Source organism: Dermacentor silvarum, chromosome 3 (genome assembly GCF_013339745.2).
Source record: "Dermacentor silvarum isolate Dsil-2018 chromosome 3, BIME_Dsil_1.4, whole genome shotgun sequence".
NCBI classification, from domain to species: Eukaryota; Metazoa; Arthropoda; class Arachnida; order Ixodida; family Ixodidae; genus Dermacentor; species Dermacentor silvarum.
In genome coordinates this window covers 190,923,301-190,940,619 of record NC_051156.1, presented here as the reverse complement: position 1 = coordinate 190,940,619, position 17,319 = coordinate 190,923,301, and the positions used below count along the sequence as shown (strand labels likewise).

The following is a 17,319-nucleotide window of genomic DNA, read 5'->3' as shown; positions in this document are numbered from 1 at the left end:
AGCATCGCGCGCGCCGCGCGCATGCTCTCCTTAACGTGCCATGTCAAGGCAACATGTGTACGGCATCGAGAGGAGGTGAGGCCCACGCCGCTCCGCGAGGTGGTTGCTAGGCAACGCAGTGACGTCATAGCTCGGCGAGGTTTTGCGACAGCAGGCGCCACTTTTTACGGTTAGCTAGAACAGCTTCACTGTTAAAGAAGTCAGGTTGTACATATCGTTACAACGCTTTTTAGTGAACACAGTATGTCTCCATGCTCTCCTTCCAGCACCTTGTTGTAAGCTGTCTGTACATGTCTGTACGGTATGTGCGTTGAGTGTTCAATAAACTTCCTGTCACATAATTATGTCTCATGTCCCTAGTCTTCCTCTTAGCTTTCTGTTGCCGCAGGAGAGATGGCATTGGTGGCTAGGACTGGCGTATAGTAGTTGTTCGGAAAAGGCGCCACAACGCCTGCTAAAGGCAGTTGCTGACTCACATGTGAAGAGTCGTGGTTAACACTTTAGAAACGCACCGGTGTAGCTCTGGGTGAAGTATAGATGCGTTTGCCGATACACATTTCCTGAAAGTAGAGCGGCGCATCTGCCTCTACATTTTGGCACAGTTTGGTTAGCGATCCAAGCGCTGTTCGTGCGATCAGGCTCGTATCCTTCCACTCTGCTCATGAAATGTCATGAATTTGTCAAAAATCAGCAAAGCTCAGATTATTCCTGACGAGGCAGTGTCTAATAGTGTTTTATTTTGCAGTGCACGTGCAATTTCATTAACCTTTTTTGTTTACATTGAAATAAATTTACATCTGCGCGGTGCATTTCGATGCACTTGAATGTCCTTCCTGTTTGTGCTTTGCATTTGCCTTTGATGCTAGATATATATTTCAGCTGACCAAACTATGCTAGACGGAGTTGCTACAGCGGTTGCGCTGGTCGGTTGTTATGTCAGCTAAAAATGGTCGGAGGTATGACAGCTCAGAGACAGATGTCAGTGACTGCTGCAGATAAAATCAAATATGGATTGGCCTGTGGAAGTTACGTTAGGTGAAATAAAGTGTATCTCTAGACCATTCGCAAAACATACATTGCGCAGACCTTGTACAACAGTAGGCCTTGCCTAACATCAGCTCTAGAGTTGATTCAAGTCGAAGGAAGTGCCAAACATTTGCAGCAAGCTTGCCTCAACCCTGACCCCCGTATTCTAGAACATCCCTCTGCTCAACGCTCCACCTCGGCTCAAGGAAGTGGATGACAGTGCCGCCCTACGGGAGAGGATGGTCAGTGGGCTTCATTGACACAACACGACAATTCGTGACAATCATAGCGTCTTCTTCAGTCGAGAGGTGGCGGTGTGCTCAAATTGGTGCTAAAAACAGCGCTTGCATGTAGGCTCCCTACTCCGTGGAGTATAGGAAGAACTTCCAGTCGAGGATGAATTGAAAAATAGGGGGTTAGTGACGCTTGCTGCGACTTTGGAGCTGAGCCGGAGCAAGCTCTACAGATCCTCTAAGCGTGCAAGATCTGTGTTTTACAGGCCGCAAGTTATATGTGGGAATACCCAAACACCCAGCACGTTCTGTGGTACTGCCCCCCCCCCCCTCCCACCTGTTTCCTCCCCCTCTCCTTCGCTGTTCCTCCACACGTCTATCACATCTGCTGTGCTTTTGAGACAAGCCACCTACATGCGGGCTCAACAGTATCTGGTGGAGTTCTTCAACGCTGCGTTGAAGAATTTTGTTAGAATAGTTTACCAGTCTAAACTGATTTATAGAGTTGCTAATGCAGATGGGGCTTTCATAGACTAGTTCACCAGTCTAGACTAATTTAGAGTTGCTAATGCAACTGGGGTTTTCATCAAGTAGTTTACCAGTCTAGACTGGTTTAGAGTTGCTCAGCTAACGTCCTTTCGAACACGAACGCGAGCTCTCGGGCATTAGCGGTCACGGACCTGGCCGTAAGCCTGGCGGGCCAGTGAAAAGTCACCTAGGTGGCTTTGGCCAGTGCGACCGGCCTTGCAAGCGGCGTTGCGTCCGGGCAGCGCACGTAGCACGCATACCTGCGTGCGACGCCTGTCACCGCTCGCGCCGGGCTGCCCCAGTAAACGTATGCGAATTCGTGCCGTCCTGCTGGGCGCGCGGCGCGCACGCCGGCTTGCTTGCTTGCCTGCTTGCTCAATAATCATTGCGCAGAAGTCGCGCGACGGGTGTCTCTCTGGGCGCCATCCGAGCGGGGTCGGTTCCCTCGTGCAAGTCCCGTGCGTCTGTGTGTGTGTACCGCACGGCTTGCGCTACTGCATCTCGGTCCCGGTCGCGGACTGCACCCTCATAAGTACAGACCGACTTAGTGCTGCTGCAGTGGTTACGCGCGCGTATGTGTTTTTTAAGACGCGGGGCACGCGAGGCTGTGTAGCCTGGCTATCGGTCGCTGCCACCGCTTGCTCACGCATTGCCCGCGGGGGGGTTGATAGAACCCACTGCTCTTACCACTTCGCGCTGCTACGGTCTGACCCCGTTTCGAGCCGCAACTGTGTTTGTGCGTGAGCTTGAGCGTAAACGAGCGTGCGCGCTCTGAGCGAGTTGTGGCGGTGGCGATTGGCTGCCCTTCGATTTGCTGCCTTCCTGCACACATGCTTCTCGCGTGAGCCTCTTTGGCCGGATTCCATTCGGTAAAAAAAGAGGGGGGGGGGGGGGGAGAAAGTTGGAATAAAAAGGAAAATGAGAGAGGTGTGAGTCAAGTGGAAAGCGCGATACGATTCTGTTCTGCTGCCACCGCGATGTTGCTGTTGATGCACGCAGAATCGGACGCGACGTCGACCAAGTCCATCTTGCTTACCAATACGAGAAGTCCCGCGAGCTCTCAGCCGCGATGTCAAGCACGAATGCGGACGTGAACGTTTCACCGGTGAGGGAGGATGTTGAATATCGTGGTCATATCACTGCTTCCATACTGTGGTTGCTCGGCAGAGTCCTTGTCACCCCGTGTGACGTCAGGGCCGCTCGATCGCTGGTTGCTGCAACGATTGAACTCAGCTCCTCCTAGATAATAGAAAGCCTGCGTGCTCCGAGTCCACAAAGACGTCAACAAAGAAGGTGAACGCTGCCGCAGAAATGCGCGCTTAATGGAAACACATTTATACCAACACTAAGCGTCGGCCGTATTTCTCATAAAAAGTCTGCGGGACGCATTAGCTAAAGACGCTCAAACTTTCTGTTATCTAGAACTTCGTTTAGACGCGGACTCGACGGTATAGCGAATCTAGTCAGAACTCGAGCAGGACCAGTCCGACCTGACCGCGTTTACATGCATCTTGCCAAGCGCGTTGGCCAACTCAACCCGACCCTTGCAGGTACGTTGACAGAAATCGCCTCGGTGCTCGCTCTTTGAATAAAATCTGGCTCTATCAAGCCGACTATAGATACGACTTTATCGAGCCCATGTAAACGTGGCTTGGCGGTGTTGCTTATGATCTCAACGCATCTAGAGGCACCCTTAAAAACCTACATTTCTCTACGATTTTGACCCGCCGTAAGCTAGAATTCTATAGTAAACGTTGTGATGTCGGGCTGACCCAGCATACGTCTGAACCGGACGCTCACGTTGGGTTCACGTAAACGAACCTTGTGACAAAGACATCTTAAGAGAACTTGTTGCTGCTATAGGCTAGATGCCATGTGAAACTTGCCGCAAACGTTTCAAGGTGCGTAAAAAAATGAAAACAAAAATCAGAAGAAAACCTCGAGAGTTGATAATGATAATTTGTGTGAACATTACCGCGCCTGTTGCTCCCGTAAAACAGAGAGAGAGAATAAGCAAAGCGGGAAGATTTGTGATTTCGGAGCCTGATCAGCATCTGGCTTAAGGAATTACGGACGTTCACTGTTGTGCTGGTTAGTTGGCACACACACACACACACACACACACACACACACACACACACACACACACACACACACACACACACACACACACACACACACACACACACACACACACACACACACACACACACACACACACACACACACACACACACACACACACACACACACACACACACACACACACACACACACACACACACACACACACACACACACACACTCTCTCTCTCTCTCCTTTGGAGCCGTGTGCGTTACCGGTGCATGCCTTAATTGTGCCGGGAACCACTTCAAGACAAGGTGTGTGCACGATATTCCGATGCCCGAACTGGTTCACCGATTCGGACGCTATCCTCCGCGCGATCAGATCACCAGCGCTGGCCGCGCGGCGCGTGCCTCAACCAAAGGTCGTGCGCGCAATTACCCCCCTATTAAAGAGCAGGTTGATCCTTCGATTGGGCTCTCTGTCGAGGACACGAGCATAATAACGACATCGGAAGAGGAAGGGTTCGATACATCCACGCAGAGCGGCAAAGGCGTGTACGCTATGAAACCTGGACTCACTATCGCGGAACTTTCCATTCGTATTCATAAGAACGGTTCGTCATTGAGCAGTGGATACGATGGATATCGTGTCAACCGCTATGCGGTATCGGCGGATGTTCATTCTCATACGAACCCGTCTCGAGTGCACAAACCACGACGCCGCTTCTTCAAACAAACGCTCATTATTTGCAGGAAACGCTGCTTCGCGTGGCACCATCTAATCGGCCATAGTTTGGCGAGAAAATGCTGTAAGCGGCAGCAGTAATAGTATACATTCCTATACGACTTCCAGACTCAAGCTGATAGTTACGTGAACGCGGCTATGTTCCAGAACGCACATTTCTTCTGCCGCATAGAATGGTCAAGCAAAGCTGTGCAAGCACAGATGCACGAAGAGCCACCCGTAGTTACAGGTGCACGCAGAGGTCACAAACATGGACTGGAAAATCTCGCCGAAAGTAGTGGTCGCACAGTATGCAGTGTCGAGGCTACATACCTTGCGGAAGCCGTACCTCACATGTGCTACGTTGTCAAAGAAAGAAAGAAAGAAAGAAAGAAAGAAAGAAAGAAAGAAAGAAAGAAAGAAAGAAAGAAAGAAAGAAAGAAAGAAAGAAAGAAAGAAAGCCAGCGAGCACTGAGAAACGATCGAACCGGGGACCACTGCATGTGTCGGTGCACTGCTGAGCTCCTGGCGAATATGGCTGTTATCAAGTACAATAGTATCCCTGTCATTCGGTCTACAGACTTCCCGCCCCTTTCTCAGACCGCACGCGTGTTGATTTCATTGCGCAGGAATAATTTCAGATGAATTTGTTTTCTTGTCATCTGCTGATTGATTGGTTTACCTGATTCATTGATTGATTTTATTTACACATAGAACGCTTTTCAAATGTAAGAAAATCATATAGCTCAGTCCGATGAGCTTTGTCTCTGGCCTGTTTCTCTGCGAAGGGAAATGAGAGAGAGATAGGTAGCTGACGACGAAAGTCCACAGTAAACTACGTACGCGTACGAAATGCATACGTGTTCTGCGCTCAGCTCGTCACAATGCATTCCAGCACAACCACCATATACTAGTACACTCTAAGAGAGGGAAAGAGAGAGAGAGAATTTATTAGAAAGGCAGAGAGGTCGGCCTGAGCTAGCATGCTCTGGCCTGCTACTCTGCACAAGGGAAAAAGGAAACGGGACAAAAAAAGAGTGATGGAAGATGATGATGAGTACAGGAAGAAAGGATGCATATGTACACTAACACAGTGGTTTCGTTAAAGCCTTGCGTCTACTCCGGTGACCTTCAAGTAGTCCAGAACAGCCCTTGTAGCTACTGTTTAGTACACTCTAAACACAACTGAAGGACGATAAGAGTCGCCGTGATGGAGGAGGGCTCCCGGTGAATTTCACCACCTGAAGTTCTTTAACATGCACCGAAAGAACTCGGGCGTTCTTGCATTACGAAACCCGCCACGGCAGCTTAGCACATGGCGATGCTGTTGCGCTGCTAAGCTCGAGGTCGCGGGTACGATCCCTGCCGTGGCGGTTGCCCATTTCGATGTCGGCGTAATGCTAAAAACGCTCGAGCACGTTAAAGAATTTCCGGGTAGTCAAAATATAACCTGTGTCCCCCTCCACCCCCCCCCCCCTCCCCACTAACACACACACTATGGCCTGCCTCATCAGTTTATTTTGGTTTTGGCACGTAAAACAGCATAATTTAATCATATTTGTTTGGCATTGCGAGCCCATCATAAAACTGCCACTGCAGCCGATCAACGGAACCCGCAAACCTTGCGCTGTACAGCAGAACGCGATACATGCGCTCAGCCGGGTACACTGAGCGAAGGTATAGCCCACGCCACATACCGTGCATTTGCGTCACTCCAAGTAATCTCCACCCGGTGTGTGCACAGCTGTTTCGTTATCGGCCAAGGGCATCTTCACCCCTTTGTCTTTACTTATGCATCCCTACCTTGATTAATTGCGGATCAATGTCGCCCCTCCCGAAAGAATCAGAAGAAGAAGAAGAAAAAAAAAACCCCAAGTAAATGCCTCGGTGAAGTATGCTGCCAAGTGCTCCAATATGCAACATTATTAATTGGGTCAAAGGCGTCGGACGTATAGAGCAACGGTCGCGGAACGAAGCGCAACGCGTACGAAGTTGCGCCGTCCAATTACCGTCGTGTACATCGATTACGGGCGTAACCACAAGTCCGCACAAGTCGCCGCAGGACAGGCAATCGCAGGACAGGGTCGCTGCTGTTTCCTTGCTGGCGCGAAAGGACGCCCTTGCTGTCTTATTGTCACGCCGGTGACCTTGTCCGAGCGAATGTAAGTAGATCACATTTCGCTTTGTTTGTTTCCAAGGCTCTGAGCTCAGCATTCGTGGCTAGAGGGCTCACAGTCGTTATGCAACGCCACGCTGGCTAGCGCGGTTCGATCGTTAGTATATAACCTCAAGGGTAGTGCTACTGACCTTCTCAAGATCACTGACAGTGTAACTAGATAAACTTTTTTTTGCGTTGGTCCGAGATGGTTTGAGCAAGCGCTCGTGGCCGGAAGGCGTAAGGGCCGTTACGTAACTGCAGCGCTGGATAACGCTGTTCGGTCGTCGTATTCGCGCGAGTTCAAGTGCGAGTCGAACCATGCATCAACCGCGCGACACTTTTCGCCATGACATTTATCGCTCCCGACAGCGCCTGCAGGTAATGCGCTGGCGAAGTGTCTCAGGCCGGTACAAAGACTTCGACGTGCCTTATGTTAAATGCGATAGCATCAGGAGCGTCGAAGTAGAAAAGCGTGTGGGAAGTGTGCAAAGCCGGTCACGTGGTAGAGATATAGAGGGGAAGGAGTATAGCATTTGTCGCCAGATCGCCACTGCATTATTTATTTAATTATTTTTAGATCGAACAGAAAAAAAAGAATAGATAAACAGAGGAAAGACAGGCTGGTTAACCCGAAGAAGTCCGGTTCGGCACCATCTTGTCGCAAGCATTCTTTCTTTCATGGAAGAAAGAGGTAGGGTAGCGTGACATACAAGGACGGGGAAGCATGGACACCACAAGCGCTTGTGGTGTTGACTCTTCCGCGTCCTTGTCTTTTCGCGTTACCCTCATCCTACCCTCATCCTACACGTTACACTCATCCTACGCGTTGCCCTCATCCTACACTACACGGATCCGTACCAACTTGCCCACATGTCAACCTCGCTTTTTTTTTTTCCCATATGTTTAGTCCAAATTCCGGTTAACGGACGACTTTCGAAAATCGAATGCTTTTTATGTCATTATAACAGTCATTCGGCGGTCACAGAGCACTAGGGTAGTGGACTACAATCGATGTTTTCATTTCAGCACGAGATGGAGGGGAGTGTCTTCATCTTGCACCACCTTTGGGGCCTTCGCGGTGCTTCCCGAAAACTTCGGACCTACTAAACACAGTTTCTTTGCTTTAGGCAATCCTTTACATAGGCCTTTTGCAACATTTGATAAATATCTGCACCCGTTCTTGCCCAATTTCCCAAGAAATTCGAATACTGGATTTTATTGCTCCATCCGTTCGTCCATGTCCATTTCAACGAGGACTTAAAAACGGTTCGCGCAGAAATTGCATGTACAACATAAAAACCGCATAAAACCGGGTCCTTTTGAGTGAAGAGAGAGACAGAGTGGCACCGCTACACCCTCTCTCACTTTTCTTCTGACTCACCGCATGAACTTTTGGGACACACTTAATTCAGTGTGCACGCAATTCAACTCGCAATTTGAATCGCGAAATTGAAGCCGAGCAGTATAGTGAAATCCTGTCCCCTTTGTAGCAACACTTTCTAGATATCTGTTCTTAACAAAGTGTGCTGCGAAATCAATTAGCGTTCATGTTAGCAGCTTCCTAGAAACGGCCCTCTAGCAGTTTGGCCCACTCGCAGTTCGCCTCTTCCTAAAATCCACCTGAAAAGGCAAAGGAGTGCTATCTGCCACATGCGATTATTAGGTGATATCTGCTCAAACTAAACAAAAAGCACGTTGTGTATACAGTCTATAGTCAGCTTCGAAAGTTTACGGACCGCGGAATGTGAGAAGAAAACTGGATACTTCCCCTGTCCGGGCACGTACTCTGGTATTCTGATTTCCATCGTGCAAGTATACTAGCGTATGCGAACAACATACAGGGCGTTTCACCTAACTAGGGCCAACCTTTAGAAATATGAAAATGCCACGTAGCCGGACCGAACCAAGGTAAGGGTGTTTGCCGTCGCTTGTAAATACTCAGATGAAAATGATAATACTCGAGAAGTTGATTAATTAATTAAGACTAAATATCTGATTAGGCGGAATGCAAAAAAATTAATAATCTGAGTATCTCCAAGTGACGGCAAAAACCATTACCTTGGTGCTGTGCAGCTGCGTAGCATGTGCATATCTTTAAAAAGATTGGCCCAAGTTAAGTGAAACACCCGGGCCTGTAGTGTTTTATAGTAAAGTTTTACTGACTAAGGTCACAAACTGCTCCGAACTTCGGCGTGTATTGTCAGATGCCACGGTCCGCGCAAACTTTTGACTCTTGCCGCATGTGTGAAAGCGTTTGGACGTTGCACGACGACTTTGACGCTATTCTTTCCGACGTGACAGTCGTGGCGTGACGACCGAAATAGATCATTACAGTTATGGATTAGTGTCCGGAAACGCCACCTCGGAAAGCTATATTGTATATTGTTACGCTTTCACCACGGATGACGCTATTCTTTCCGACGTGACAGTCGTGGCGTGACGACCGAAATAGATCATTACAGTTATGGATTAGTGTCCGGAAACGCCACCTCGGAAAGCTATATTGTATATTGTTACGCTTTCACCACGGATGTGTAGCTTAAGCACCGGGACTGTGCTTCTACTGGCGGGGGTGATGATACGGAACAGCCGTCATACTGTGGCTGCACTGAGTAGAAGGGAGACGACGTAATCCCGCTTGATATAGCATCGCCATCTTGGCCTCCGTTAGCTTCCCCGTAAATAAATTGTAAATAGCCTTGGGCATCAGCTACACGTAACAATATAACCGCACCGATATCCGTATAACGCTTCAGCGTCTAAATCAGTACCCAAACGCGTAATTCGTTTTTATACGCCACGTCAAGCCAGGTATAGCGCCGCTGTCTGGCAGACTGGCTGGTCGGCTTCCTGGCAAGGCTTCGTATGCATAGAAGGCCGTTTGTGTATAACAGGCGCTGCCGTTCTACAACCGCCACCCACCATCTCTCGCCCAGACGGCTCCACCCTTGCTGAATCAACTCGAGCACGTACAGGTTCACAAAAGTGCGTCGCTCGGCTGCGGTGCGCTCTCCATTTCCTACTGACCTTGTTAGTCACGCGGAAAAATAAAAAAAGGCTGCCCCCCCCCCCCCCCCCCCCCCACACCCCACTTCAATGCGGCAACTGCCAAGAGAAACAAGAGGGAACCAGTTAGACGGGAGCACGCGCAGGGTTACGCGACCTTCCGGGTTTTGTACGCGGCTGCAGTGCCGCCTTGTTGTGTCTTTGCTGAGCCGCTTTTGCCGCACTGTGCAGGCAGGCCGCCGTGGGCGAAATGTGCGGCGGAGTTCTACAGAGACAGATGCGCCGAACTGTTTGGCCAGGTGGTTGGACGTTCTCTGGCGTACGTCATCGTGGGTGTTGACGCGTCTTTGTCCCAACGCGCTCGATATGCGTGTTCGCGGCAACGAAGGGAATCGAACAGCGCGAAGGATCCGGGACGCTTAGTGTATAGACAATTCAGACACAACTGTGGACATAGCCTGCACTAAAGTCTATAGACTACACGTCCCGTCTTTTGCGTTGTTCCGAGTCCCTTCGACTCCAACCGGCCCAGTTCGGCACACTCCCGTGTTCACAACGCTTTATTTTCTTGAGACAGAGAGAGAGAGAGAGAGAGCGAGAGAGAGAGAAATTGGTTGAAAGAGAGGAAGGGGAAAACCTGATGACTGCACCGTAGCTGGCTAGCGCGCGGCTTCCACCTGAACATAGGTCAGCGGTGTTGGCGATGGAGGGGAAGGGACGGAATTATGACAGAGATAGGAAGGAAGAGACGCAGGGACTCCAAAACGCAGGGACCCCGGTGGGAGAGATAGATGGTGATTTGGCAGTTCAAACTGCGCCTGCCGACCCCTAACTTCTGAGGACAATATAACGTCTCAGGACAATCTGCGTGTGTGTGTGTGTGTGTGTGTGTGTGTGTGTGTGTGTGTTGTGTGTGTGTGTGTGTGTGTGTGTGTGTGTGTGTGTGTGTGTGTGTGTGTGTGTGTGTGTGTGTGTGTATGTATGTATGTATGTATGTATGTATGTATGTATGTATGTATGTATGTATGTATGTATGTATGTATGTATGTATGTATGTATGTATGTATGTATGTATGTATGTACGTACGTACGTACGTGCGTGCGTGCGTAAGTTTAACCAGGGCGCTAGCCGAGCGAGGCCTTATTATTCCACAACTCTAGGCACTCTATTTATGCGGAATATTGGCATGCACATGAAGAGAATAGCCGAAGATATATATAGCTAAATCCAATACGGATTTCTAAGAAAGGAAGCTCCGCTGTTGAAGATAAATTCATCCGGGTCCGGGGACCAAATAACACAGTGTCCCCTCGCTTCCGAAACTTCGAAGCCTGCTTTCTGAAAAAAAAAAAAGAAGAAAGACGTCTGAGGGAGTAGCTTTAGATACTCCCTCATACGGGACTAGCTAAAGTGGAGGGAGTAGCTGTCAGCATCTCTCTCCACTTTGAAAATTTTCGCAGTATTGATTTGTCATGTATGTACGCGTATCTAAGTACGTAATGACGCTGCGCCGTGCTCCCTATTGGGCAGCAGAAATAAGCGTCACTTTCTTCTTCAATAAAATCACTACTACTCTAAGTACGTACGCACAGGTAGAACTAAAAGCAAGGGCAATGTGAGTGAGGCCAATGGGTTCCAATGTGGGACCAGAAAAAAAAGTGGTCATAATACTCTGGTTGGGCTAATGCAGCCTCACGTTGGGTGCAGACTGATTAGCGCTGCTGCCTACGTTGCTAAGATACATGCGGGCATCTGGAACTATACGGCGCTCTGACCGCGTTGTAATGCCAACAAAAAAGAGAAAAAAAAAGAAAAGAGAAGGCGTTCCACCTGGTTACACAGGGAAACAGCAACACCGCGTTACCTATTTTCAGTCGTATAAAAATGGCGTGGTTATACCGTGCTGCGGAAGAGAAATGGGCGCGTCGACGCCGGGCGACAGTCAGGGCCGAAAATACGTCGCAAATGCGTTCCTTGTGGTCACGCGTTTTATCCTTGCAACGCCCGACGCCGCCATCGTTAGCCTAATAACGTCCCAGAGCGAGAAAGAAACGCGCCTGCTCAGATGGTCTCTAATTACCCACCTCCTGATTCAATCTATAGAACCATCTCTTTGCACAACCCGGAAATTTCCTAACTAACGCTCGCTGCTGCCGCGTCGACTACGTTCTCACTTCCCTTTTTAATCTTGAGCAGACGACGTGTCGAGAGACGCTGCTAATGATCTGTAGTTACTTTGCATTCGAGCCAATGAGAAGTTTGTCTGAATAATAGACACTTTGGCGCTGCGATCCATCAACTTCTATGGGAATGATGGATAGTACAACAGATTCGTCTTAACTTCGTGCATGCGGATTCATACGTTCTTGTGGCTTTATTTATCTTTATTGGCCTAAACATAGAGTTTCTCATTATATACTAGAGGGAAAACTGGCGTTGCTGCGCTGTGGAATGCATGGGAATGCCGGTATATTGCGACTTCGGATTGGCATCGTTCTCGGAGAGCCAGGAAAGCCTTGAAGACGCGCCTGGCTAGCACGGTTCCGTCGGTCACAATGATTTATTTTCTGCTAAAACAGCACGTAAAAAGCTGTTTAGCTTTATTATTACACAAAAACATGTTTTGTCCAATTTTAGGACTTACTATTGGATGTACAATTATATGAAAAGTAAAAAGTATCAGTTGGCCGCTGAAGTTGGAGGGCAGGCGACAAAATTCTCGCTCGCTTTGGAACAACTTGTCGTCTGTTCTTGCCTTTTTTCGCTTGATTCTACATTGTAGGAGAGTAAACTTTATTGAGAGGTGCAATATGGGTGAATGAAAGCCTTTTATGTAAATGTTATTTTAAGAACGCGTTATTTGTGTAGCCATATCCACGTTTTAGACGAAGCCTCGTACAACACAAGCCTCGCAGACACATATCCCATCATTCCCATGACGGCACATCGCCCTTTAAGGAACTCGCATAGACAGTGGCGCCAGATTACCCTCTAGGTGTTATAGTGAGAAACTCTATGGGCCTAAAGCTTTGATAAATCACGCTTTTTTTTCTTCTAAATGCATGTGAACGCGATAAGTCTCTGCCCACTTGAGTAATCATTGCGAACTGCTACGTTGAAAACGCAAAATTTACATGAAGTTATCAATCTTCAAAACCACGAAGCCGTTTTGAAGCCAGAATAAGGACGAATACTAGGTAAATCCGTGCATCATTAAATCTATCATGCTCGCTGAACCACCATGATTGCGGCTCGCGTAGACATTTGGCATCAGAGTTCCCTGCAGCATTTTTTTTTTTAGGTAAGCTGTATATGGCCTCGATACTTCCTTATACTACCCTTCCTTTATTTTCAACACAAGTACCAGCAGCGCTGTTAGCGTCGATGATGAAAAAGAAATTATGCGTATCCAACGAACGTCTTCGAATCTATGCGAAGACGTGCGAAGCTTTCGTGGAGCGTTTAATGAAATTCGACAAATTAGCCAATTTAATTCCTGCGTCTTGTGGCGTAAAGGAAACTAGCGCGCCGTGCTCGTGCGTTCGCGTACCCATGCTATACGCAATGTGACACACGCGGTAATCATCTCAAAGAGTTAATTGGTGCTGGCACAAATTAGAAATAAATCACTGCTTTTCCCCCTAATTTGTTTCAGGAAAAACTTCGTTAATTCGGTTTTGGTGGCCAAGTTAGTTTCGTTAATTCGGGGTTGATTACACCATTGAACCCTATGGGTAGCTGCCAGGGAATGGAATTTTCTTCGTTAGATCGGGAAAACTTTATTGTAATGGTAACGAAATTAAGGAGGGGTGGTCGGAGCCTCTCATTCCAGGGCCCCACTGGCCTCTGCCGCCTGCCTGAACTGGCTAATTAAAGACTTCGGGAACTTCGTAAAATTGGGTTTCGTTATATCGAGTTTTAACTGTATACGCGCTGCTGTCACCTAATGGTTAGAACATCGGGCTGCCGTGTCCGGTTACCGGGGCTCGGTAACGCCACGGGGCACGTGACCACTTTGTGTACGAGCTCTTCGACAGGACACCAACAGCACCCAGCAGCCACGGCCCGGAAAGTAGCGGGAGGGTTCGCAAAGAAAAAAAAATGTCGCAGTTTCGCCCGAAAGGCGAAGCATTGATTGCGATAGCAAATTAGTGGACAGCTATACGAAGTAAGGAGAGTAGTTTTATCGGCCGCATAAACTTGTAAACATAGTCCAAGGTCGAGGTGGACTTTATGCGGAACCTCACGGCGACGGCGACGGCAGAAATGCACCTGGAGTGTCCATGCAATTGCTATCGCAATAAAAGCTTCGCTTTAAAGGATGTGGCGCCTACCTCGAGTTGTTCGTTCTCGGCGGCGTCGTGGAAGGGCGACTTTCCGTACTTGTCCGGCAGGATGGCCGCGCCGTGCGCCAGCAGCCAACGCAGCGTCTCCACGTGACCCCGGCTGGCCGCAAAATGCGCCGCGGTCGCACCGTCGTTGTCTCGCAGGTTGGGGTCCACGCCCTGGTCCTCCACCTGCGGGGAATTAACACGGCAGTCGGTCGCGTAAGTCAACGATCGGAACTGTCATCGTCGACGTCGTCATCAGAGAGATAAAGATAATGCTGGCTTTAAAGAAATGAAAAGCTGAAGAATATTGGTGAAGTTGGCGGCTTGGACTCCAGGCGTTAGGCGAGAAAATCCCATATGCACTAACAGTCATCCCACAAACACACCAACACCGCAACCAATAAATCGTGCTTTATCGTGCACGTGCTTTACTTTGTGAATAGCTTTATCGTGTATGCACGATAAAGCTATTCACAAAATCTGCCATATATATGGTGGCCTCTGTTTTGAATCCTAACAACAATCCTAACAAGTTTAACGCTTGTTGCAACTTTGTCTTCTTCCAAAATTCACGGCAATATTGCTTTTTTTTTATATGGTCCACATTGTGGCAATAAAACATGGCTTGTCAACGTTGTTTTCCGCGGCTGGTTCGTCCGAACATTTGGCTCTGTCGCAACTTCTGTTGCAACAAGTTGTAGATTCTTCCTTTTAGCTTCATCTTTAGAACCTAATTGAATTTTAGGTCTTTCTTTTATGTCACGACAACGTGCGTATGATGCTGCTACTGAGAAAATATGGGAAAAGGCCTGAGTGAGATGTTAACGTCTCCCGAATGCATTCGATAAGAACAAAATCGAGCGACGTGCCAACACTCGCCTCTCGTAGGCTTTGGCGCATGAGTAAGACGCTACAGAAAAAAAAGAAAAGAAAAGAAAAAGAAAGGAGAAAAAGAAAAAAAAAAAGCCGGCAGTTCCCACGCCCTGTGGGAATCGATGTTATGCGAAGCAGTGTGCGGGGAGCCTACCAAGTTAATGAAAGGACCATGAGAGCACCAAGACGTAGGCGGCTGTTTCATGACCTACATGACACGCATGCCATGACTTATCATTTATGTTCGTCATACACTCTTATCATACTATGCCAATTTCGGTACATACCAAGTTAACAAAACGACCATGAGAACACCAAGACATAGGCGGCTAGATAGATAGATAAATACTCTGAAAATGGCAAATGTTCGCCAAGAAATGCTTCGCATTTAAAAACACACATACCCAAGGTTTTCGGCGATGCTGTCGCGCAACAGTATCACGGAGGCGTCAACATACTTTCGTGGGGCCAGAGTATGCGTTCTGTTCTTTAATTTCTTTTACCGCGTTATTATATCTTTAACGCGTCAAGCAGCGCAGTTCCCCGAAATAGTACTTTCTCCTTTCAGAAAAAATGAACGCGCTCTGCATTCAACCAACCACTTACTTTCGGTGGATGTGACTCCCGCACAGCTTGTACACTTGGTTCGACAGATTAACGAAACAATGGCTCAAAGCTTCCGCAACAATTTCAAACACCCAAGTGCTCAAGTAAAAAAGCATTTCACGTTCCTCTGGGCCGTATGCAATTGGGGAATGCGGAAAATCGATGCGGATACTCTTGCCGTAACTATATTTCTCGCGTACTACGGAAGGGGATTGATCATTATACACTGATGGCAGTCGAGCCTCCGCTTAACGCTTCAATGGGCGCGGCCAAACGTTGCTTTAACCTACTAAAAGAACTCGGTATCCCGCTTGGTTCAAGATAATTATTTGAAGCGTGTAAGACAAATGCTATGAGGAGGCGTCGCGGGAGCATTAGGAACGCTGACTATAATCATTTCGCAAACCGGCCCGGCAACCTCCGTGCTCGCTGGCCATTGCATTATTCTATGCACACAGGCCTGACGTATTATAACTACACGAACGGATACTTTTGCTGTTCGACATCGATTTTAAACGCTGCTATAGCTGGAACGGTGAAACGACCATTTGCTATTTTCAGCCGCTTCGAGCTTCGACTCTTCCTCCCCGTGCCCCCCCAAGTATAAACGCACGTTGTTTCTTTTGTACGCCTCAAGTTCACTCGGCCGCATCATCTCGCCCAGGTGGTACTCTCTGGAATTCCGGAGACGCTTGCTGGTGTATTTTAGGGCGGCAGGTGAAAGCTGTCTATACGGACAAGCGCCAGATTCGAAATCACTGTCCATTCGGGGGCAACACATGTGCTGCACACGCGAATAAAAGCTATAGCGTTGCGATTCGTGACCGTCGTGTCTCTAGGACTGCTGAACTCTCGTGCATTCAAGGGAGGGAGGAAAGAGAAAGGCAGAAGGCAGGGAGGTTAACCAGAATAACGTCCGGTTGGCTACCCTACACGGGGGGAATGGGAAAAGGGAACACAAAGATTACAGGGAGAGAGAGGAGGGAAGGAAAGAAGGGAATGAGCGATGAGTTCGCTTACGCGTGTGTGATTGCACTAATGGTTACAGACGTTGACACAAGCCCGTCGTCCTCAAGAAGCACAAAAGTGCCTTCACCGCTTTATGGGCCGGCGAGCGATGGGGGCGGTGTTCCAGCAGCATCTGCACGGAAAGCGTCCGATTGTCCAGTTTTTTTAGCGCGTTGGCAAGTTCTCGTCTTTCTGGGGCATATCGTTGACAGTGGCACAGCAGGTGGTCGATAGTTTCGTCGGTGCCGCAGACCTCGCATGCTGCACTGTAGGTCACTCCAATTAATGTTGAGTATGCCTTTGTGAACCGCAGTGTTATTCCTCTCGTTGGTATAGCCACCGCACTACCCGAACTGGACGACGAAGTCGATCCATCGGTATAGATGTGCACGTGGTTGCTGTACTTTTCATGCAAGAGGAGTAAGCATTCAACACCTCATTATGCGTGACTGGGTTATACGCACGTCTTGCACGCTTCAGTTCAATGTGTGTATTTTAACGGGTCATCATTGATGTGCACTCACATGATTGTATGTATGTGGTACGGTTTGTGCGTCCATGGGGTGAGCACCCTGTTATCCGTGGACGTCTCTGTGCGATGTCTATTTCTTTTTATGCGCGCGGAATTGTGAACATGTGAACCTAACCAGGCTTCCGCGTCCACTTGCCTGCGCGACTATACATGTGTATGAGTGTGGGTGGGCGTGGGTGCCTGCGTATTTTATGTGCGTATTTATGTGCATTTGGACTCTTTTTGC

General features: G+C 48.6%; 1 protein-coding gene across 2 annotated transcripts in view; it reads right to left on the bottom strand.

The window, feature by feature from the left end:
• Positions 1-17,319, bottom strand: part of LOC119446316 (uncharacterized) — a 519,665-nt gene that overhangs the window by 205,157 nt on the left and 297,189 nt on the right. For both annotated transcript variants that reach the window (XM_049664069.1, XM_037710724.2), the window contains exon 4: positions 14,078-14,260. In XM_049664069.1, coding sequence (XP_049520026.1) covers positions 14,078-14,260 — 183 coding nt within the window. The remainder of the gene's footprint in view (positions 1-14,077; positions 14,261-17,319) is intronic.